Here is a 22,577-nt window from a genome sequence, read left to right on the forward strand (position 1 = left end):
CAGGAGGATCGCAAGTTCAAGGCCAGCCTCAGCAACTGTCTTAAAATTAAAAAAAAAAAAAAAAAAAAGACTGAAGGGCTGGAGATGTGGCTCAGTGGTTAAGGGCCCTGGGCTCAATCCGGGTACCAAAAGAAGAAGAGTCAGGACAGAAGGGACAGAGGAGATGCGCGCTCCTTGCTCTGCCTTGCTTCCCTGGGGCCCCAGTGGGCCTGAGGGTAGACCTGGGTCCCGCCAGGCCCCTGTGCTCCTATCCTGCCTTTCTCCTCCTGCTGCCTTGTCCAACTGTGGCCTCGCCCCCAGCCCACAAGTCCCTGGGCACCAGGATGGCAGCCTGTCCCTTAGAGCCTGCTGCCTGGCACGGCCAGCCCTCTGTGTGTGCGGTCCCACGGGGCCACGCTCTGCCAGGTTTCCACTGACTTAGGACCTGGGAGCAGATCTGCTGCCCTGCATCCCGTCCCTCTGGTGATGGAGACTCGGGAGGCCAAGGCAGGAGGATCGCAAGGTGGAGGCCAGCCTCAGCCACTTAGCGAGGCCCTGAGCAGCTCAGCGAGACCCTGTCTCTCTATAAAATATAAAAAGGATCAACTAAGCCAGGGTGGTGGGGAGGCTGAGGCAGGAGGATTGCCAGGTGGAGGCCAGCCTCAGCCACTTAGCAAGGCCCTGAGCCACTCAGCGAGACCCTGTCTCTAAATAAAATATAAAAAGGGGCTGGGGACGGGGCTCCGGGGTTAGCATCCCTGGGTTCAGTCCCCAGGACCAGGAAAAAAAAGGCTGGGTGCCCGAGAGACTACCCTCTGCCCAGGGCTCTCTTCCTTCACCTCCTGGGCCACGTGACCTCTGCTCAGTGTCACCCTCCTTGGTCACTCCCTGCGCCCGCGCCCCCTCACCTCGCCCCCGCTCCTCTACTGTCTCTCCTCCCTCAGGCAAGGGACGCCCTTCTGGGGACATGGCTCTGTACACAGACGTGCCAGTGGATTGTTCCTGAGCCACGCTGGACAGGGGACAGCAGAGGGAGGACTGGAAGTCCTGAGGGGCAGCAGAGGCCTGGATTCAGCATGGAGCGCTGGCCCTCGCTCTTGACCACCAGGCTGTACCAGTGGCCACCCTTTCTAGGGGAAGCCAGGTGGGTGGGCCTGTGACGCCCAGCGCAGAAACACAGGCCGTCCGCTCAGCTGCTCAGAACCCAGCTAAAGTCCCCGGGACCCACGTCCAGGGGCTGATGGGAGAGCCAGGGCCACCAGACACAGTCCCGAGAGGCCCGCGCCCTCCACGTGGGCAGAGACCCCACCTGCTGCCCACTGTCCAGCATTTCCCTCTGGCTCTCTGATCCCTGTGTCACGGACGCTCTTCTGACAGAGGACCACCCTGGCACCCTCTCTGGGACGCGCCCCACCGGCCCCCACTTGCCTTGAGGAACTTGTACAAGAGGAAGGTGAACCAGTTGGTCAGCATCTTCTCGGCTACTGACTCGGTCCTGAGGTTGCAGAACAGAACACAGCCATGAGGTCCCTGCAGGTCCCACCTACCACGTCCACCCCCCTTTCAACAGGGTTGAAGGTGCCCACAAGTTGGGCACGGTGGTACACTCTTGTAGTGCCAGTGGCTCGGGAGGCTGAGGCAGGAGGATTGCAAGTTGGAGGCCAGCCTCAGCCACTCAGCGAGATCCTGTCTCTCATTAAAATATAAAAAGGGGCTGGGGTGTGGCTCTGTGGGTAAGAGGCACTGGGTTCAATCCCTGGTACCCCCTAAAATGGGGCCTGGACATGCCGGGTGTCTGTGGGAGGCTGGGTGTCTGTGGGAGGCCGGTGGAGGCCGGGTGTCCGCGGAGGCTGGCGGAGGCTCACCGGCGCAGTAGCAGCTTGGGGTGGTTCTTGCTCTCCAGGTTCTTCTCGATGAGGTCGGACAGCAGCTGCTTGAGCACGCCCGTGGCGTACTCCATCTCGCCCTGCAGGGCCGTCATGATGAGCGAGGCCACGTTCCCGCGGTCGCGCATGGAGAAGCTGCGCTGGGCCTCGAGCGTGCGGATGAAGGTCAGCAGGAAGTGCTTCTTGGTCAGCAGCTGCCCGAACAGCGTCAGCGACTTCTCCACGTTGGCCTGCACCTGTGGGAACACGGCAGGCTGCTGGGCCTCTGTGGGGAGGCCGTCGGTGGGAGGCATGCCCTTGAGTCTCAGAGCCCCAATGGGCTGATTCCCAGGCCTGCTGCCCTCCTCGGCAAAGTGGACATGCCCCAGAAGTGTCGTCCCAGCCCGTGCTTTCAGGATAGACCTAGACCACTGCCCACGAGATGCCCACTGCAGGCAGACATAACATGAGTGTCACCATGGTGGTGGAGCTTAGGATGAGAGGGCTGGTTCCTGGCAACCTCTCTGTGGCTGAGCCCTTTGACCTGCCCTGGCTGGTGTCAACAGAGGAAGCCAGCTCCCCGAGGGCCCTGTGCTGGCCGGCCATGGGTCCCCAGCTGGGCGCTCACACCTGCCAGGCCCACTGGCTGCCTGTGGTCACCCCGGGACCCAGAGGCGGAGGACAGCAGTGACCCCGCATGCCCGGGGCCAGCCAGCAGGCCTACCTCCATCTCTTTGAGCACAGGGTGGTCCTCGATGCCCGGGAAGAGCACCCGCATGGCGTACGTGCGGTAGTCGAGGAACGGGATGCCCGCGCCGTCCAGGTCATTGGTCAGCTCGTGGATGTCCGTCTGCAGCTCTGCGAAGGCTGTGGCCAGGCGCGGGGTCAGGGGCCACTCACCAGAGTCCCCGATGCCCTCCCGCTGTGGGGGCAGGACCTGGGCATGGCTCTGCCTGTCCCTCACCTCCCTGCGCCTCAGTGTCACCCACCCCAATGCAGGCAGGACTCTGTCCCTCACCGGGCCAGGCCGGCCGGGGCCTCCTGTGCCCAAAAGGCTCTCACTTAAGGGTGGGTGGGAGGTGGCTGGCAGGCTGTCCCTGGGCTCCCAACCCCCCAGGCTGGGAACTGCCACCTGCCAACCTGGGCCCTCAATGGCTGCCCCACCCCCGCCAGTCCTCTCGCTTTCAAGAACAAAGGCCGGCTGGGCGGTGGGGCGGGCTCCGCAGAACATTCCAGAGCTGTGAGGTGTCAGCCCTCTAGCCGCCCCAGGGACATGCTATCTGATCAGGAGCCAGAGGAGCGGGCGGGCTCTGGGAGAGACGTCTGGCCTGTTTAATTAAGAGTTGGGCCTTCATCTCCTGGGCACCGGTGCCAGGCGTCTGCGCATCTCCAGCTGCTCTGAAGCAGCTGCTGGCCACCCCTTCACACGCGCTCTGGCAGGGTCACCACGCACACGGGCTCAGCTGACAGCCGGCCTCCACCAAGGAGAGCCTCAGGGGAGGCCAGGCCTCCCCTGCACACATCTGCCTCCCGCCCGCTAGGACTTGCCACAGGGCAAACCTGGCCACCTGCAGGCCACTGGGTTCTGCAAGGGACTTAGTTTAAGAGGAGCCAAGCCCCAGGCCACGGGTCCCATGGGAGTTCCTAATAACCCAGGACAGAGCCACAGAGCTGAGGGTCCCAGCCTGTGAGGGGCCCGCATGGAGACCCCGCCCACATCGGCCATCTGCACCCACAGCACCTGGGGCAGGGCTGGCTCTGCCAGGGATGAGTATAGGACAGTTCTGTGATGTGCTGGGCAGAGGTGGTGGCCCCTGGTGACCCCGTGGATCACACAAGGAACCGTCTGTTCCAACCGTGCTCACCCACCCCTAGCCCACAGTCAGCACAGCTGTGACCCCTGCCCACCGGGAAGCCACCTCCTCTGGCCACGCCCCCACCCATCCTTGGGCTCCGCCCACTCAGGGTCAGGGGCTTCAGGGGGCCCAGGCCTGTCGCACCCGAGGGCTGGACGGACACACGTCCCCTGTCAACAGGACAAAGCTGCCTGACTCAAGGATGAAATGCAGCCCACTGAGACCTGTGTGCACCAGGGGTGACAACAGCCACCAAGGAGAAGCAAAGGCTGCCACACTGCCCACTAGCCATCCTGCCACCAAGCGTGACACCCCAGGGGGGTGCCCAATCTTCAGATGAGGAGGCTGAGGCACAAAAAGGCCGGGTGTCCTGGCCCCTGAATCAAGGCTGCACCGGGGTACAAATGGGGTGGCACCCCACGGCCCCAGGTAGGCTGCTGACCCCTCCCTGGTGTCAAAGGCCCCCAGAGCAAGGACACAGGAACCAAGTCAAGGGAACCAGTGCTGGTGGTCGGGACTGGCGGCTGCCCCCCCCCCCTCCTTGAACTCCAGGACCGTGCCCAGACCCCGCCCCTCCAACCTCACTCCGCCCCCACACCACCTTGCACTCCATGGCCACGCCCAGACCCCGCCTCCTCCACCCTGACCCCGCCCTACACTCTCCTAGCACTCCGTGGCCACGCCCAGACCCCGCCTCTCCAACTTGACCCCACCCCCACACCATCCTCACACTCCAGGGCCACGCCCAGACCCCGCCCCCTCCACCCTGACAAGGCTCCCATACTCTCCTTGCACTCCAGGGCCACGCCCAAACCCCAGCACCCTGACCCCGCCCCCACACACCCTCCTTGCATTCTAGGGCCATGCCCAGACTCCGCCCCCTGCACCCTGACCCTGCCCCTCCACCCTAACCCCGCCCCCACACCCTCACCACAGCCCAGGGCCACGCCCAGACCCGCCCCCTCCACCCTGACCCCGCCCCCTCCACCCTGACCCCGCCCCCACACACCCTCCTTGCATTCTAGGGCCATGCCCAGACCCCGCCCCCTCCACCCTGACCCCCGCCCCTCCACCCTGACCCCGCCCCCACACCCTCATCACAGTCCAGGGCCACGCCCAGACCCGCCCCCTCCACCCTGACCCCGCCCCCACACACCCTCCTTGCATTCTAGGGCCATGCCCAGACCCCGCTCCCTCCACCATAATCCCGCCCCCACACCCTCATCACAGTCCAGGGCCACGCCCAGACCCGCCCCCTCCACCCTGACCCTCCTTGCACACACCCTCCTTGCACTCCAGAGCCACGCGGGACTCCAGGTTGTCCATCTGCAGCTGCAGCCGCTTGAGGGTGCGGTCGGCGTCGCGGGACTTGCGCTTGTAGGCGATGAGCACGGCCACGATGACCAGCAGCAGCAGGCCCCCGCCCCCGCCGATGCCCACGATGGCGGGCAGCGTCAGCAGGCTGTCCGAGTACACCTGCAGCATCCCTGGAGAGAACTCGAAGCCGCCGGCCCGCACCTGCAGGGCGGAGGTGGAGGTAGCTCAGAGGCCCCTGCCCATGGCCCTGAGGGTCCCACCCCACACGGTGACACCTGCCTGCAGGCTGCAGGTGACACCCTGCCAACGGGGCCTAGAATGGCAAGAGTGGGGACACGAGGACCCAGGGACCAGGCTGGGCAGGGCTCACAGGTCAAGAGGGTGGGTGGGCGGGTGGACGCACCGTGACCTTGTGCTGGCCTGTGAGGTTGGGCGACTCGCAGAGCAGCTGCGTCTCGGACACGGTGAGGACGCAGGGCGTGGAGCCGATGAGCACCGTGTAGTTGAGCCGGGAGTTGCCGGGCGCGGGTGGCAGCAGGTTCCGGCCCTGCGGGGATCGGGGTGCCACAGCGGCGATCAGAGGGGCCTCTGCTCCCACCCGCACCCTGCACCCCTCCCAGGGGTGCGGGACCCACCTTGAGGATGAGCGGGGAGCTGGGCTTCAGCTCCAGGAGGCCTGTGGGGCTGAGCGGCTCCAGCACGGGGTCGGGGTAGTAGACGAAGGTGGATGAGTTGAGCACCAGCAGCGCCCGCACGTTGTCCATGACGAAGCCCAGCTCATCCGGCCGCTCCCCCAGCTCCGGGGGGCTGCGCGTGGGGTTGTCCACGGATGGCGCCCGGCACACCATGGTAGTGTCATTGTACACCATGCAGCTCTGGGGACACAGCGCACCACGATGCAGGGAGGGCCTCAGAGAGGCCAACTCCCCCAAGACAGAGCCCCATCCAAGGGGCTCCCTGCATGGACCACCCACCATCCAGGGCCACCCTGTGCAGGCCGCTGCCCACCGATCCACCAAACAGGGCCCCGGAGGGGGTCTGCAGACGCTGTGGACTCACATTCTCCCTCTCGACACCTCCATACTTGGCCCGGATACGGGGTTCCCGAACCGTGGCCAGATTGGTGCCCGTGACGGTCAGGAGGGTCCCACCACTGGAAGATGAGTGGGAAGTCATCAAATGATAAACAGGAGGGGCGGCACAGCCCCAGAGGGACAGAGCCCCACCCCCACCCCCCAGGGACACCAAGCCAGCAGGACAGGCAGGCGGGACCTGCCACCAGGCAGGAGGGCTCCCACCTATTGATGCTCCATGCGGGATCGATCTTCAGGATGGTGGGGTCCTCGGTGTAATTGTACTTCACGTCGGGGTTGGCGAGCTGGGCGCGGTTGATGTTGATGACCACGGGGGCACTGCCAGGGCTCTGCCCGGGGGGCGTCAGGCAACGGATCTCTCGGGAGTTCCTCCTGGGGGGGCCCGAGGGCACCGTGAGGTGGCATCCAGGACAATTCCAGAGTGTCCTTAAAGATGAGCTCACGGGACTTGCCTCCTGATGGCTGACTGCTCATGACTGCCACTTTCATACCCTCCACTCCCCTGGGCCTCCATCTGCTACCCCTGCCTCAGGTGACCCCGGCCAGGGATCCACACCCACCAGGACTTTGCCTCTTCTGCAGCACAGGCAGCCAATATCCCTGCCTGTGGCTTCAGAGCATTGCCAGCGCCACAATGAATCAGACCCCTTCCCTATGAATGTCCCTCAATCGGGAAAACGAGGCTTCACCCCTGCATTCCTGGTGACATGAGCCAGGCTGACATGGAGGTCACTGGCTCACTTGGCAGCCAGTTGGTACTACCTACACCTGTCCCCTCAGCTCCGTCACCACAGCCTGGAGGCCCTACCGCAGGGCCTGGCTCAGCTGCAAACATCAATGATGAGTCTGATAACGGGTAATTACCACAGGAAAATATTTAAAGGGCCGTTCCATTATCATCTCTAATCTAAAATTATCCACTTCAAGCCTCAGGGCTTTTGTTAAGGTGTCTGTTTTCTTTCTTAAAAAAAAAAAACCTTTTTAAATACTTCTTATTTCCTTCCCAAGGGAGTCCCCTGTTCCTAGGGAAGGACCAGGGCGGAGGCAGCCAGGTTGTGCCCGCCCCCTGGAGCCAGGCCACGCCCTCCCATCAGCTACCCTCTCTCCTCCCTCGTCTCCCCACGCTGGAGGGAGCCCCTGTCTCCATGGTAACCTTCTCCGCCTCTGGGTTTCCATAGTGATCACCCCAGCCAGGCTCTCCATACCCCGGTTTCCTTGGCAACGGAAGGGGGCACGGAGACATGTGAACCAGGAGGAGGGACAGCCCTGGCCCCCCACCACCAGTAGAAGAGGTGGGCCATGCCCTGGCCCCCCACTCCCACCTGCACCCCGTACCAGGAGAAGGAACAGGGCCGGCCACCGATGGATACTGCCACATCACTGCCCGCGTTCAGGTGGCTCCCCTCGATGCCAATCCAGGTGCCCCCTGACAGAGGCCCACGGGAGGGACTCACGCGGTAAAAGGTTGGTGTCTGTAAGAAGATTGACCTGTGAGAGCAAAGTCCCCCACAGGTCCCATAGGGACAGGTCCTGCTCTGCCAACCTGCACTGCCAGCTGTGGCCCTAGCAGCACAGAAGCCCCAGAGCTGGGGTCTCAGAAACTGTCCAGGGTGGCCAGAGAAGGCTGGATCCCAAATCAGCACAGGAGGGCAGGGGACAGCCCCTGAGGCTGCAGAATAGGACAGAGCACGGCTGGACCAGGGGACCCCAAGGAGGCCAAGCAGGTGGGCTGTGGCCAGAGCCTGCCCCTGCGCCCAGATGAGGCCCCAGGGCCACTTCCTGGGATAGGCAGGGACCCAAGCGCCGCATGGGCCAGACTTACCACGAAGGTGAAGCGCTTGGGCGACAGGGCCCGGTAGTGGGGGGAGCAGTCCCTCACGCACACCTCCACCAGGGCGTCGTGGGCGCGCACCGTGCTGGCGTCCCCGATCTCACAGACGATCCTGCGGGCGCAGGCTGGGCCTCAGCAACTGCAGGCCGGGCAGCCCCCCACGCCCGCTGCTCCCCCGGGCCGCACTCACTGCTCGGCGCTGATGTACTCGCTCTCCACCGGGCTGCACAGCACCTTGCCCACGCGCACGCCCAGCCGCACGTCCTCAAAGCGGAGGCCCAGGTTCTCGCCGGTGATGGTGAGCCTCGTCCCTCCCTGCCTGGGGCCCGTCTCTGGGGACAGCTGCGGGAAGGCAGAGGCTGGGGCCCTAGTAGCCACCTCGGGCCCAGTACAGCCAGGGACACCGCGCCTGGGCAGCCTCGGTGGCACGAGCGCGGCAGGCAGGTGAGCCGGCCAGGGCGGGGCCAGGGCAGCTGGGCGGGGCCAGGGTAGGGCGGGGCTAGGATGGTGGGGCAGGGCCAGGGTGGTGGGGCGGGGCCAGGGCGGTGGGCGGGGCCAGGGCCAGTGGGACCATCCAGGGTGGCTGGGAAAGGCCAGGGGCAGGGGAGGGCAGGGCCAGAGTAGGGCGGGGCCAGGGCGGTGGGTGGGGCCATGGCAGTGGGCGGGGCCAGTGGGACCATCCAGGGTGGCTGGGCGGGCCAGGGGCAGGGCGGGGCCAGAGTAGGCGGGGCCAGGGCAGTTGGGCGGGGCCAGGGCGGGGCCTACCTTGAGGATCTTGGGGTCAGCACAGCGGCTGCTGCCATGGCGCGCGTGCATCCAGGCCGAGGGTGCATCAGCGGGGCAGTGGTGTCGCAGGGAGCAGCGGCGCTCGGCCACGCACCAGCCACACTCGAAGCGTGGGTCGGCCTTGAGGCAGAGGCCGCAGCTCTCGCGCAGCGCCGGGCACTTGTAGAGGTGGGCTGCGGGGAGCAGGCGCGTCAGCCCTGGCCACCCACCATCCCGCCTTCCCAGCACCCAGCCGTGCCCGGGGCGGCCCCTCCCTGCTCACCCTGGATGTTCTGGGGGTTGTCGATGACAAAGTTGCCATTCCACACGACAGACAGGTTCACAGGCAGGTCGCTGATGTCGTTGCCCTCGTAGGAGTACTGCCAGGGGTGGGCACGGGGTCAGCCACCCCCTCCCACAGTGAGGGGGGTCAAGCCAGCACCCACCCTCCCCAGAGAGACCTGGGGTGTCCAGCCTGGGTCCTGAAACCTGCTGGTCACTCACTTGCCCCCCACCTCCCCCCGGCATGGCTCCCCCACAGCCTCACAGGGTCTTCCTTCCTGGTTTCAGGGCCCCAGCCTGCAGCCAAGCCTCCCGCAGAGCAGAGTCAACTCCCTGCCCCCCAAGCTCAGCCTCCCTGGGATGTCCCGGACACCACTTCCAACCACAAGGAGGCTGGGACACCAGGACTCTCGGCTGGGCCCTTTGGACGGGGTCCGGGATGCTCTGTGAACTTCAGTATCTTCATCCCCTACGAGGACCAGGCTGCCCTGCGGGGCGCGATGGGTTTCCCCTGGCCAGTGGAATCACTGTCGTCCTCAGCTCTGTCCCCAGCCCCTCCCCAGGCTGGCCTGGCCTCAGTGTCACCACCCCGTCCCTAGGGGCTGGGCCTGGCGCTCCAGCTGTGTCCCACTTTCTGGAGTCGATGACCTCAACGCCATTCCTGTGCTGGGGGCAGAGTCAGGGAGCCCAGTGTCTCCAAGGGGCGGCCCAGCAATTCATCATTTTTTATCTGCAGGAATTTAATTGGATCCCATCAAATTCCCTGATACTCTCTCTTCCCTTTAGATGCGGCTACGGGAAAGATAAATGTGGGCCCGGAGAGGGGGGAGGAGGGGACGACACTACAGATGGGCACAGAGAAGGGCCAGTTCACACAGTCAGCCCTCAAGTCCCGAGGAGAGGGGAGATGGGGCCAAACAGGGAGCCGGGGGGAGGTGGGTGGGGTTCAGCAAGGGGCACCTGACCATGAAGGAGCACCAGCCTTCTGTAATAGCACAGACAGGTCCCAGGGCTGTGCGGTGACAGTCCCTGGTGGCTCACAGGTCCACCCCGCCCCAGCCTGCCTGACCCAGGGGCCTCACCGAGGAATTCTGGCACTGCAGGCTGGAGCTGTTGAAGCGCAGGGCGGTGACGCGGGCCGGGCTGCCCGGGATGTGGAAAAGGCACTCGTACCCCCGCTGGCCCGACTGTGGCTGGGGCAGGTTCCGAGCCGCCAGGGTGATGGGCTTCACCACGCCCACGGGCACGTAGATCTGGGTGGAGGGCAGGATCTGCGGGCAGTCCTGGGGACAACAGGCTTCTTGGGGACCGGCCAGAGGAGCGTGCTCTCGTGCGCCCTGACTGCGGTCTGTGTGCGGAGCCCGGGCCGACCGTGCCATATAGTCAGCCTTGGCACCCTGAGGACGTGAGTGACGGCCAGCTCTCTGCATCCTGTTCCCCGCCAGGCTGGCCCGGGGATGTCCCCCTCCTTCCAAAGACCCCAGCGTCTGGACAGCAGAGGGGCCCCATCTGGCCTGCAGCTGACAGGCCCCTAGAGGTAGCCGCCACCAAGACTGGAGCGCTGGGGAGCGAGGTCCCAGCTGGGGACCTCTGAGCGTGTAAAAATAGCCAGAGCCCAGCAGAAAAACAGCCTGGGCTCCTGGGGACAGTGTTTGGGCACCAAAGACCTGATGCAACGACCCTGGGTCCTTGCAGCACGTCGGGTGGCGGCCTGGGGAGGAGCGGCCCCGGGGAGCGCAGAGCCTGGCTTTAAATAGGGATGCTGAAAACAGGCCCTTGTCCCCAAGGCCTGTCACAGCTCCCGAAGCGGGCCCTGGGTCCCGGGCCAGCTCTACAGAGACTGCCAGGCCCCTGCAGGGGACAGGGACTCTGACTCAGCCCCTCAGGTCTAGGAAGGACCTCACAGTTAACTGCTGAGCGTGCAGATGTCCCCATGGCCACAAGCCTCAACTCAAGGGCTGTGCTCAGGCCAGTGAGGAGGCCCTGCACCCTCGGGCCCAGGCTGGAGTGTCACTGTGACTACAGGAGGCCACTGGGTCCAGGAAGCTTCTTGGCTGGTGGCAGGAGACAGAACGGGGTCTCCCCACAGGAGGTCCCGGCCAGCGTCCCACGCTGCCACCTGCCCACCGCCAACAGCCCCAGGGGTGACCCACAGCCAGCAGCACTGAGCAGCCTCCACCTGCCGCCCAATACTCCGAGGTCACCCCTCTGCCCGCTGCCCTCCTGCCCGCCCAGCCTCCACGGTGACCACCACGCTCTGGGAGGCCTGGGTCAAGGCCTGGTGGACAGACACCTGGGGAAAGGCTGAAGGCTCCCTTGGGAGGCTGGGATCTTATGGAGGCTGCCCGGCCTCCCTTCACTCAAGGGTTCTGGGTCAAGCAGGGGCCAGGCCGAGAGGTGACCATGACCTATCTGGAGTCCTGTGCCCCTGGCCCTCCCTATGCAGCTCCGTGGAGTCAGCATCTGATACCTGTCCTGTCCACTGCTTGGGGTGGCTGGTTGGCCATGGTGAGGAGGGTCAGGGCCCCAAGCCACGGACACTTCCTGCCCCACAGGTGCCCAGCAGGGCATCCGCCCTCACCCCGCCTGTCCAGCCAAAGCGTTTGGTGTCTGCCACAAACGGAGGGTCCTGGCCCCAGGGTGGACACGAGGAGCCCTCCCCAGGCCTGACCACAGCGTCCTGCCCACGCGGTGCCCAGCAGGCCCTGGATCTGCCCCGTAGCCCGCGGACAGACCTAGCGCTGTGCCAGGCTCCAGGGTGACCACTGAATTACCACAAGTCACCACGAGTCCTGCAGGACTGTCCCCCACCAGCTGATACCAGAGTTCCCTGTCTGCCTGCGAGATGCAGGCCACCAGGCCCTGTGTCCCCCGGCCAGGCCCTGTGTACCCCGGCCAGGCCTGAGCCCCAGGCTCGTACTCCACAGCCACCAGGGCCTAAGCAGTGTGGCCCTGTGCGCCCAGGGCTGCCCCCTAATAGAGGCCCAGCCCAGGGACTGATCTGAAGCCTCCCCACATACCCCATGGGTCACAAAGGAGACCACAAAACAGCACTGGCCAAGACCGCCCAGAAGGCTGTCCCCACTGCCTCAGACCCTGCTGTGCAGTGACCAGCACCCTCCCAGACTGACCCCGTCAGTCGCACCCCTGGGGTGCGAGGCCAGCAGCCCGACAGTCCAACCACTCATGGGATGCTCCCGGCCAGCCCGCGGGTGGCACGCAGGCGGGGCTGTCTGCGCCTCTGAGACCCGAGACCCCGTCACCGAGCCTTACCTCAGACACGTTGACGCGGCCTTCCAGAAAGGCGCAGTCGGCTGCGTTGTGCGTGCAAACGTGGCGGTATTTGCACCAATGGCAGGGGAAGGAGCCGTTGACACAGGACAGGCAGCTGCAGAGGAGGGGCGGGCGGTGAGCCAGGCCCCAGGCCCACACCCCAGCCGGGAGCACAGTGCCCTGCGCCCCCACCGTGCTGCCCCAGGGCCTTTGCACATGCTGCTTCTGAGAGAAAACCTCCCCCAAATGGTTTCCCGCCTGCCTTCCTGTCCCCCCACCCCCGCCTCCACTGTTTTCTTCTCCAGAGCCTTGGTCACCCCACACCAGCGGCTGTGGTGACCACACAGAACTGACCACAGCCTCCGTCCACACCCGCCTCCCTGGCCAGAACCACATCCTACCTGAGCAGCGGCTGGTCTGTTTGAATCTGACAGGGGCTGGGCCCTGTGACAGGCACCGGCCATCACAGGCACTGGGTCCAGGCCCAAAGTCTCTGGAGGAGGCTGCCCCCCTTCTCTCCAGACCCTCCCTACTTACTAGCTGATGCCACTACCCCTGACCATCTGCCCTCTGGGCCCTGAGAGGCCAGGTCTGGGCCACCGTACCAGTCCTACTCAAGACTGTCCCCTCCCTGAAGTCCTGGTCTCTATTCTGCTGCCTGCAGTCCACTGGCTCTCGTGGTGGCCAGCAAGAACTTTTATGTGTGAATCTGTATGTCACCCCCTGCTCGGGACACAGCCCCACACCCGAGGCCACCACGGGCCCTATGGGTGGCACTGCCCCCCCCACCTGCTGCCTGGCCCCCTCTCGGCCTGGCCCCTGCCTGGCAGGTGGCTCTCGTGAAGGCCTCTCCCTGCTCCCTGCCCAGCTGGCCCGAGGGGAGGCCCACGGAGCATCTGCAGAGAGACTGCAGGGGACAGAGGCGGGCGGGCAGGCCCGGGCCCACGGCAGGGCTCGGGGACACTCACGACTGGTGGACGCTGCAGTTGTAGAAGACAAAGTCCACGGACGCGAACTTCTTCCCCGTCTCCTTGGACTTGAGGTACAGCTTCACCACCCGCTGGTCCCCTGAGGAGCACCACGGGCCTGTCACCAGGGCCACCAGGGCCACCAGGAGGGGACAGAGCCCAGGACAAGCCCAGGCAGGGGAGGACGTGCCCAAGGACCCTGGAGGTCCTCGAGGTCAGCCTCCAGGAGCGCAGGGTCCTCGTGTGGACCCAGGACCCTGTCCCGTTCCTGGTGGTGGCCTTGGGGACCAGCTCGCAGGGTGGCCTAGAAAGTCTGAAACGCACCTAAGGGACAGGTCACAGCAGCCCCGAGGGGTCAGGGCCCGTCACACTCAGGGTAGCCCCCCTGCCCAACCTCGCACCCCTCCAGCTCCGCCTGTGCCCTGGGTCCCCTCCTGTCACCTACGCAGCCTGAGACTCTGGTCATCATGAGCCACCCATCTGCTGCCCCTACGCAGGGCACGGGGTCCTCTCCAGGCCCATCAGGGGACAGCAGGTGGCGGGGTCCCCTAAGGTGACCTCATGCCCCCCACAGCCTCTGGGGCAGCAGGACCCTCACCCTGGCCCCGCGTGATGGGCGCCACCTCCCTGGCGGAGGGCGAGCGACAGTGGATGCGGCCATCGTCCAGGATGCCTTCGGACTCCGTGAAGTCCTCGAAGGAGCAGTTGACGCCAGCCGAGAGGTCGGGGACGTTCCAAGCCTGCAGCAGGAGCTGGCCACGGAGGGAGGGAGCGGTGAGCGGGCACCGGGGTCCCCACCCCGTCACCCGCAGTGGGGTGACCACACTCACCGGCACTTGGGACACGGTGACAGACACGTTGCGTGGCTGCACGGTCAGCTGCACGCACTGCAGCAGGTCGGAGGCGAAGCGCTGGGGCTCGTCCGCCCGCTCACACGCGTCCTGCCTCGAGCAGCTGTGGTCAGAGGGTGCTGAGGCCGGCCAGGGGACCCAGGGCCACCCGCCCAGCCAGCCACCACCCAGGGCGGGGACACAGGGCCCAGCCCGCCACCCTGGGGCACCCTACTCCTGGCCACAGTGCCCAGGAGGGACCCTAAGGAGCCCTGGGCACCTTGGGTAGCACAGGAGGCTGATGGTGCCTTCCCAGGCCGCGGGCCACCAGGTCAAGGTCAGGGCCTCCCGACTCACACGCTGTGCAGGACACACCAGCCGCAGTGGGGGTCCCGAGACCCCAGGCACAGCTCGCAGGACGTGTACTGCACACAGCTCTCCACGGGCACCCGCGTCACCTGCGGTGGGAAGCCAGGTGTCACACCATTCTGGTCCTCAGGCCTCCCTGGTGCTGTCTTCGAAGGCCACTCCTAGCCTCCGCGAGGCCTGGCGGCCAGCCTCTGGTGTCCCTCCTGGCTCACCGGCCCTGCCCTCCCCTCCTCCTCAGCTCCCGGTCCCCAGGTGGTGTTAAAGCAGACCAGAAGCAGCCCACGTAGTCGCAGGGGGGGACAAGAGCCACAGCCCTGGAGAGCAGGCCGGCTGACCACGGGCCCCCCCAAGATGGCAGCCACAGCCCCACGGGACGGCCCAGGGATTCAGAGCTGCAGAGGCAGCCCCAGCCCCCCACTGCCCCCTGGGCTCTGAAACTGCTCCCTCCAAATCTTTGTCCCCGAAAGGGAGGGACTGGGAATTCCTAACACCAGGCCCAGGAGAATCTGGACGCAGCGAGGACCCTCACATCTGTCCCCACTCCCCAGGACATGTGTCGGTTGGTGACACAAAAGTATACAGTGAGCCAGGCACGGTGGCACACGTTTGTCATCCCAGTGGCTCTGGAGGCTGAGGCAGGAGGATCGCAAGTGGGAGGCCAGCCTCGGCAAAGGCAAGGTCCTAAGCCACTCAGCGAGACCCTGTCTCTAAATAAAATAGAAAAAGGGCTGGGGACGGGGCTCAGGGGTCGAGGGCCCCTGAGTTCAATCCCCAGTACCCTCCCCCCCTCACAAAAAAGTGCTCACTGAGACCTGCCCAACCAGGTCCACTTGTCCCCTGGGCGTCCCTGTGGAAGAAGAGGTGGCTCCCCACTCACAGTGGACCCCAGCTTCCCCGATCCCCCACCCTCTGTCCCACCTCACCCCACAGCCACCCGGGCACCCACCTGTTTCTCCGTCATGGCGTAGAGGTACTGCCGGTTGGGGCTGAGGACAAGGTCGCGCAGGATGGGACTGCCCTCTTGGGCCACTACGCTCTCGTAGGCCAGGGCCGGGCGGCCACCGGGGTTGGCCAGGTCCACCAGGATCTGTGGCAGTGAGGAGGGTCCTCAGCGGGGCTCTGCTGATACCCTTGTCACAGCCCCACGCCTACTCAAGGCTGGAGGTCCCAGGCCTCCCCCACCAGGAGGAGGCTGGGTTCAGAGAAGGCCAAGGTCAGCCACGCTGACTCCTCGCTGAGCCAGGTCCCATCCTCAAGGACAGGGAGCCCACGCAGGGCACCGTGGGGCCCAGAGAGTCCCTGGTCCCTTCATCAGTGCACAGAGCCCAGAGTGGAGCAAGGCACAGGGGGAGAAGGGAGGCCAGGAGTCTGGAGGCTGTAGAGGCCAAGATGGAGCCCTGGGGTGTCCTGGGGGTCGGGGACACCCCCGGTCAGAAGCCAGCAGCAGAGGAGGCACCTGATGGCATGGAACTGTATTCCAGGTCCCAGACAAGTCGGGGCTCGTCACCCAGCTCCGCTCCTCTGCCCTGAGCGCGAGGCTGCGGTATTTTTAGTCACTTTTTACCAAACAAATGGATTTAATTAACAGCGAGACCCAGGGGACTCTCCAGAGATGGGACTCGGGCGTCCTCACAGCCCAGCCGGTCTCCTGGACGGGCCTGGGCCTGCTCCTGCCCACAAGTCACGGGCCTGCCCAGCACGGTCACCTCGGGTCTCTCCACCTCGAGACCCAGGGGCAGGGACGGGGCCTGGCACAGGACCCTGCTTTGTGTCCCTGTGGCCATGGGGCAGGGCAGGCCCAGGGCAAAGGGCTGAGCCAAGGTCTGGCTCCCGCAGCTCCTGGGGCTGGGCCCAGGCGGCCAGCCGGGGTGGGCGCTGTGACTCTGGGCCAAGCAGGCGGCCGTGGAGGGGGAGGGACACATTCCTGAGAGCCCCCGCCCCCCACATCCGCTCAGCTGCTCCCCACCCGGGCTTAAGTCAAACCAGACCCGGAAGAGCTGGGCAGGGGGCGGGGACAGCACTGTCACCCAAACTCTGGGAACGCTGGCAAGGAGGGGACACCAGGCGGACAGAGAGCTAAGGCACAGCGCCGGGCGTCCTGTGAGTGGGACAGGGACACACCCAGCCCTGCGCCTGGCCAGTCCTGCCGTGGCCTGTGGGGGTGGGAACCCAGATGTCCTCCTCAGGGTGCACGACCCCCACGCCCCGGGTTGGGGACAGAGGTGCTGCTCCCAGGAGCTGGGCCGGCCCTGGGCCCGATGCGCCCTAGTGGAGGAGCCCGTGTGGGGGCTGAAGTCCCCGCGTGGCCTCAGTTTCCCCACCTGTGAAATGGGAATGAATGGGTCTAGCCGGGGACCCAGACCTCCAGACCCAAGCAGGACGCTGCACGTGTCCCCAACCTGCGGACACCCCGGGAAGACCCAGCGCTGCCCAGTCTGCGGCCCCCATGTGGACCCCCGAGCCTGGCCCTTCTCCCCACCCAACATCCAGGGGGTGCTTTCTATATGCACCAACCTCCTGTCCCCACTGGGCCTGTCCCCAGGCCTGCCACCCCCCTTCCCACCCAGGGCCGGGCACAGCAGCCCCTAGGCCTGGGGCGGGCAGGAACGAGAAGAGGGCAGAGTCCTGGACAATCCGGGGACACAGGCCAGCCCAGGCTCCCAGACACCCTGCCCCCAACCCACAGGCCCGGGGCCGACTCAGATGACGGGGACAGGTGGCCCCCAACAGCTGCAGCTAGGGGCACGCGAGGCCAGCTGTCCCTCCACCTGCCCCGCACGGGTGACCCCTGCCCCTTCACACACGGGCGGGTCCCAGGGAGGCAGGGCCCCAGCAGAGGGACACAGCCGGGAGGCAGCACCCGAAGTAGACAAGACTCTAGAGACAATCACCCTGTGTCCTGAAGAGCCCCCACGTCCAGGCCCAGCCAGGCCTGAGCGCATACGTGTCACGGGGACCCCGGGTGCAAACCAGACCCCCCCACTGCACGGGGGGCACAGAATCTGTCCCCAAAGTAGGAGGAGCCAGCGCCCACCAGGAGGTGGGGCGGGCACAGGGCCAGGGCGGCTGGCAGGACGGAGGGGCCCACATGCCACCGCCCACAGCTGTCCACCCCGGGGCCACCCACCTGGAGGCAGGCTGCTCTGGGGGCAGCTGGGCCCAGCCGTTCCCTGGCCACAGCAGCTGGGCCTCTGGCAGAGGTACCCTGGGCACGGGGACCAGGCCAGGGGCATCCCTGGGCATCCCCTGCCACCTCCAGCCAGGATCTCCTTAGTCTGGACACTTCGCCCCAAAGACCAGGGAACTGGCCAGCAGCCCCTCCCCCACATCTGCAAGGGGCCCTCTCCTCACCCAGAGGGTGTCATGGGGCCACCCAGCCCCCTGGGACATGGCCACCAGACTGCGCTAGGGCACGGGCCCCCGGCCGGCCAGCTCAGGAAGGGACACAGCTCACCCCACCGGGCTGGTGCCTGGGCGTCCCATCCTGAGTCCCCTGTCCCACCTGTACACTGAGGAGTCACCCCCCAGGCTGCCCCCCCCAGGGAGAGGCCAGGAGCAGGCTGGGTCCCCATCTCCCCTGTGGACAGAGCACGTGCCACCACACAGTGTCCCTGATGGTCCCTATAGACAGCCAGGGAGCAGGCTCGCCCAGTGTCCCCAGGCTGGGCCCCCCCCCGTGGCCACCCAAGGCCTGGCCAACTGCTACGGAGGGCGGGCGGGCAGCTGACGGCCTGGCCAGGTCAGCTGTCCATCCAGCCCAGAGGCAACAAAGGGCCCATTCTGCAGGCGGAGGGCAGGCGGGGGCGCCAAGGAGGACGTCTGGCCCGTCCAGGCTGAGAGCCAAGGCCGGCACGCGCCCTAGCTGCCCGGAGGCAGGGGGCTGCCCAGCTTGGCCCTGACCTGGGAGGGAAGATCCACCCCACCACGAGGACGGCCAGGGACTCCGGGGCTGGGATGGCCAGCCAGAGGACCGTCACCCACCGCCACACGTGTCCCCAGGAGGGGCGGGGGTCTCCTGCACCAGGTCCCCTTCCCTGTCACCAACCCGCGGTTCCCTGGCTGAGGGCAGGTTCCAGGCCCCTTCCCGGGTCCCCGCCATTCTGCCAGGAGGAGTGTGACCCTGGGCAAGCACTGAGTGACTTCCTCTCGGCAGGAGGCTGTGAGTGGGCCAGACGCACCTGGCAGGGGACAGGGGACCCAGAAATCCTGCGTTTCCCACCCAAACCTTTGTTTTGTCGGGGAGAAGTAGGGACCAAGGAGGTCAGGGCCCAGCAGGTGGTGGAAAGCCAGGGCTGCCGCAGACCAGCCCCAGCCTGCCCCGGCAGTGACCTCTCAGCAAGCAGGGGACCACTCTGACCCTCGGTCTCCTCATCGCCACCAGCCACCTCACAGGAGTGTGAGGCTTCGGGAGCTCACAGCTCCACGGGGTGGGGAGGGGACGTTTGGAAGCTGCCTGGAGACGAAGTCCCACATCCAGAGGGACACAGCTGGCACAGACCACTCGGGCTTCAGTCACCCTGACCTCGGGCTTGGCTGGGGTCCCCATGGTCACCCCTGGGTCCCTGCAGCAGGGGCAGGGGTCCGCTGGCCTGTGTCTGTCTCAGCTCCCCACTTTCCTTCTGTAACTCCCGTGGCACTTGGGACTCACCCCTCGGGCAGGCCTGGGTCCTCAGGACCAGACACGAGCCCCCGCGCCCTCCTCCCTGCCCCGGCTGACCAGAGCCCTGCCGCTCCCCCAGAATCCTGCACCCTCGGTGCTGACCACTGGCCACCAGAGGCCCCGCCCCTGCCCACCTCGGTTCCCATGATGCACTGGGACGTGTCCCTGCCCCGGCCCTGCCCCTCCTGGCCTTCCCGGTGGCCCCAGCCCTCTGAGCTGCTCCAGCCTCCCCAGCCACCGCGGGTCCCGTCTGCCCAGGGAGGAGGGCACTGTCCAGGGTGGAAGCCACCTCCCCCGGGCAGGGCACAGGAGGCCACTGTTCAGGGAACAGCCCCCAAGAGGGCCAGTCTTCTCAAAGGTGAGGTGCCCACTTCATACCAAGGTCATCCATGTGGGTCTGGACGGGACTCTGCTGGCCACTGGGAGGCAGAAGCCCGCACACTCACACTCACACTCACGCACCACCAGCTCCCGGGCTGAGCAGCCCTAGTCAGACCAACAGGGCCAAGGAGGGGACCTTCCCGCTGACCCAGAACAGTCACAGGTGGACACAGCTTTCCAGGAAGCACAGATGTCCGAGCCACTGCCCCAAAGGTGTGGGACCACAGCCCTGGCCACAGCAGGAAACCCACAGCAACTGTGCATAGGAGCCGACAGCCGGGTCCCCTCCCTTCCCTACCAGTGACCACAAGCTGGACACAACACACAGCCAACAGGGCCCCCACCTGGACCTCAAACCAGCAAGAGAACCAGGTGCAGTGGCCCACATCTGTCATCCCAGCGGCTCAGGAGGCTGAGATGGGAGGATCGAAAGTTGGAGGCCGGCCTCAGAAACTTAGTAAGTCCGTGAGCAACTCAGGGAGACCCTGTCTCTAAATAAAATGCAAAATAGGGCTGGGGACGGGGCTCAGGGGTCAAGTGCCCCTGAGTCCAATCCTCAGTACCAAAAAAAGCCTCCAAAAAACCAACACCCAGCAAGAGAGACGGAAATCAGACGACCAGGTCACGAGGCCCAGGCAGCCCAGCAGAGACCTAGCAGGTGGTCCGACACCTGCCCACCAGAACCACGCGTGAAGCTCAGTGCTGGGCCCAGCTGTCCCTGACCTGCAGGACACAAGGCCTCGTCCACCTGGAGGCAGGGGACACGCGCTGGAGCGTGCATCTGAAATGCACACGCGACGCAGACGGGCCTCTCATGGAGGCCGGGCACCAGGAGGCAGAAGGCACCCTGCGTGACCCGGCCACGAGAATCCAGGCTCCACAGACGGAGGCCAGCCAGGGTGGTCCCTGGGTGTTGCTGTGTCCTCACGTGACACCTGACTGCAGGCCTCCATGTGCCTTTGTGGACTCACCACAGTGGGGCATGGGGGACCCTCCTCCAGCAGGGCTTCCAGAGATGAGGGCCTCTGGAGGTCAGGAGGGGTTGCTTGTCCCCAGACCCCAAGCAGCACACAGTAGGCGCTCTGCAGGGACGCGTGTGATGAAGCAGGGCCATTGCAAAGGGAGAAGGGTCAGGCAGGGGTTGAGGCCGGAGCCCAGTGGAGAGGCCGAGGCAGGAGGATCGCACCTCCTGCCAGCCCCAGGACACACAGGAAGGGCCCTCCCCCAGGCCTCCTTCCTGAGCAGCGTGGTCCTGCAGCACAGGTCCCTGGCCTTGGTGTGGTGGCCACCGGGATGCAGGAGCTGGCCCATGACACTCTGTCAATCACAGGTCAGCTGCCAGCGATCACAGTCAAGAGACCTCAGAGCCCAGGGACCCAGATCCTCCTGAAAAACCGGATGCGCAGGTGACGGGCACATCATCAGGCCTGGCACGGTGACCAGAGAGGGCCGGGCGGCGCCTCAGATGGGCCCAGTCCCCAGTGACAGGGCGGGGACTGTCCCCTTCTGCACTGCAGATGGGGAAACCCGGGCCACAGGAGGCCAGGCCCTGAAGTCCCTGCCAGAGCACACACTCCTTGGGAGAAGCTGTGCCCAGGGCTGGGGACCCCCAGGAGGAGGGTTGAGAGGGTCCTGCAGGAGAGGTGGCCTTGGAGGGGGAGGGGCAGGGGCCAAGCAGGGCTCTGGGGCCCCCAGCCAGGCGCACAGCGGAGGCTGGCGGGTCTTAAATTAATCGGCTACGATTTTACACAACAGCACGTTTGGCAGGACCTGGCCCTGGGCCAGCCATGTCCCTGGGCTCCCCAGATGCTTTTTAAAGCCCGGGAAGGACCAGGCCTGGGAAAGAGGGGGCGTGGCCAGCTCTGCAGGCCTGCACCAGGGCTGGGCGGTGGGATGGGGTGTCCCCAGGGTCCAGACTCTAGCGGGCAGCAGAGAGAGCAGGAGGCGGGGACACGGCACCCACTGTGCCCGGCCTCAGGGGACAGGAGGCGTCTCCAAGTCAACACAGGGAGAGAGGGAGGCCGGCCCTGCCCAGCAAGGAGGGGATCTGCTCTGGCCCTGACCCTGGAGCATGGCCACCCCACTCCCAGGCAGGGTCCTAGGGTGAGGACGGGCAGAGGGGGACTCCGAGTCACCATGGGAGGCTGGAAACAGAGGCCACACCAACCTCAAGGAACCTCACACAACACCCACAGTGCACGGTGCCCCAGGCAGGTTCAAGGGCAAGAGGACAAGCAGGCAGCTCCCTTGGCTAGGTCAGGGGCAGGCAGGGGACCCCATACGCCCGCAGCGGGGGACAAAGGCCACTGAAGTAGGAGCTGAGCGCTCTGAGAACGCGGCCAGGCCTCCCGCCACGTCCTCCAAGAACCCACCAAAAAAAAAAAAAGGAGGGGGCCTGGAGCCAGCAGCCCCCCGTGCCTCGGTTTCCTCATCTGTCAAACTGAGGAAGAGACCGCGGTGAACTCCCAGTGTGAGCGCTCCCTGCAGGGCCCCAAAGGAAGCAGGAACCCGCCAGGTTCTGGAGAGGCCGTGGGAAAATCTGAGGCTCAGAGAGGGTAAGCGGCTGGCCGGAGGTCACACAGCTAATCAGGAGGAAAACGGAGATCAACGCCAAGCCCACCGTGTGTCCACTGAGGTACAAAAGGTATTCCACGGGGCACGAGTGACGCTTCGACAGGTTCATGACCCCTCACCCATGTGACCTTGCCTGTGTCCTGGGGCACATCTGATCCAACTGCAGAGCCACCCCCCAGGCTCTGACGTCACTGGGCCAGCAGCCCCGGGCACAGCTGGCCCCATCCACTCAAGAGCCACACGAGCCTCCATCTCCCAAGTACCCAGGTGGAAGGACGGGCACCCAGGACCGGGGGCTGTGACCCTCTGAGGTCACAGCATGACTAGCAACGTGAGGCCCAGGGGACACAGGGACTCAACCTCCCGCCAGGCTGCGCTGAGCGGGGCGAGGCCCAGGAGGCAGGATTGGAGGGACCCATTCTGCCAGCCTCAGATGGCCTCTCTGCCACCCTTTCAGCCCACCCACCCACCCACCATTCAAGGGGACAGTCCCATTTCTTTCCTGGGGGGGTCCCGGGGATGGAACCCAGGGG

The 22,577-nt window shown here is 65.7% G+C and overlaps 1 protein-coding gene across 4 annotated transcripts in view; it reads right to left on the reverse strand.

Annotated features, from left to right (window-relative positions):
• Positions 1–22,577, reverse strand: part of PLXNA1 (plexin A1) — a 46,192-nt gene that overhangs the window by 13,403 nt on the left and 10,212 nt on the right. For 2 of the 4 annotated variants that reach the window (XM_081276329.1, XM_081276327.1), the window contains 20 exons: positions 15,376–15,516; positions 14,418–14,518; positions 14,061–14,184; positions 13,829–13,982; positions 13,231–13,330; positions 12,263–12,377; positions 10,072–10,272; positions 8,991–9,087; positions 8,708–8,901; positions 8,133–8,284; positions 7,934–8,054; positions 7,447–7,583; positions 6,316–6,483; positions 6,077–6,170; positions 5,653–5,892; positions 5,421–5,564; positions 4,984–5,218; positions 2,569–2,711; positions 1,845–2,101; positions 1,408–1,474 (listed from right to left, as the gene is read on the reverse strand). In XM_081276329.1, the coding sequence (XP_081132455.1) occupies positions 1,408–1,474; positions 1,845–2,101; positions 2,569–2,711; positions 4,984–5,218; positions 5,421–5,564; positions 5,653–5,892; positions 6,077–6,170; positions 6,316–6,483; positions 7,447–7,583; positions 7,934–8,054; positions 8,133–8,284; positions 8,708–8,901; positions 8,991–9,087; positions 10,072–10,272; positions 12,263–12,377; positions 13,231–13,330; positions 13,829–13,982; positions 14,061–14,184; positions 14,418–14,518; positions 15,376–15,516 (2,985 nt within the window). Of the gene's footprint in view, positions 1–911; positions 1,347–1,384; positions 1,475–1,844; positions 2,102–2,568; positions 2,712–4,983; positions 5,219–5,420; positions 5,565–5,652; positions 5,893–6,076; positions 6,171–6,315; positions 6,484–7,446; positions 7,584–7,933; positions 8,055–8,132; positions 8,285–8,707; positions 8,902–8,990; positions 9,088–10,071; positions 10,273–12,262; positions 12,378–13,230; positions 13,331–13,828; positions 13,983–14,060; positions 14,185–14,417; positions 14,519–15,375; positions 15,517–22,577 lie in introns of those variants that run through there. The other 2 variants (XM_081276330.1, XM_081276328.1) reach the window with 2 other exon arrangements.

The sequence above is a fragment of the Spermophilus citellus genome, assembly GCF_964194105.1.
Source record: "Spermophilus citellus genome assembly, chromosome: 19".
Classification (NCBI taxonomy): domain Eukaryota; kingdom Metazoa; phylum Chordata; class Mammalia; order Rodentia; family Sciuridae; genus Spermophilus; species Spermophilus citellus.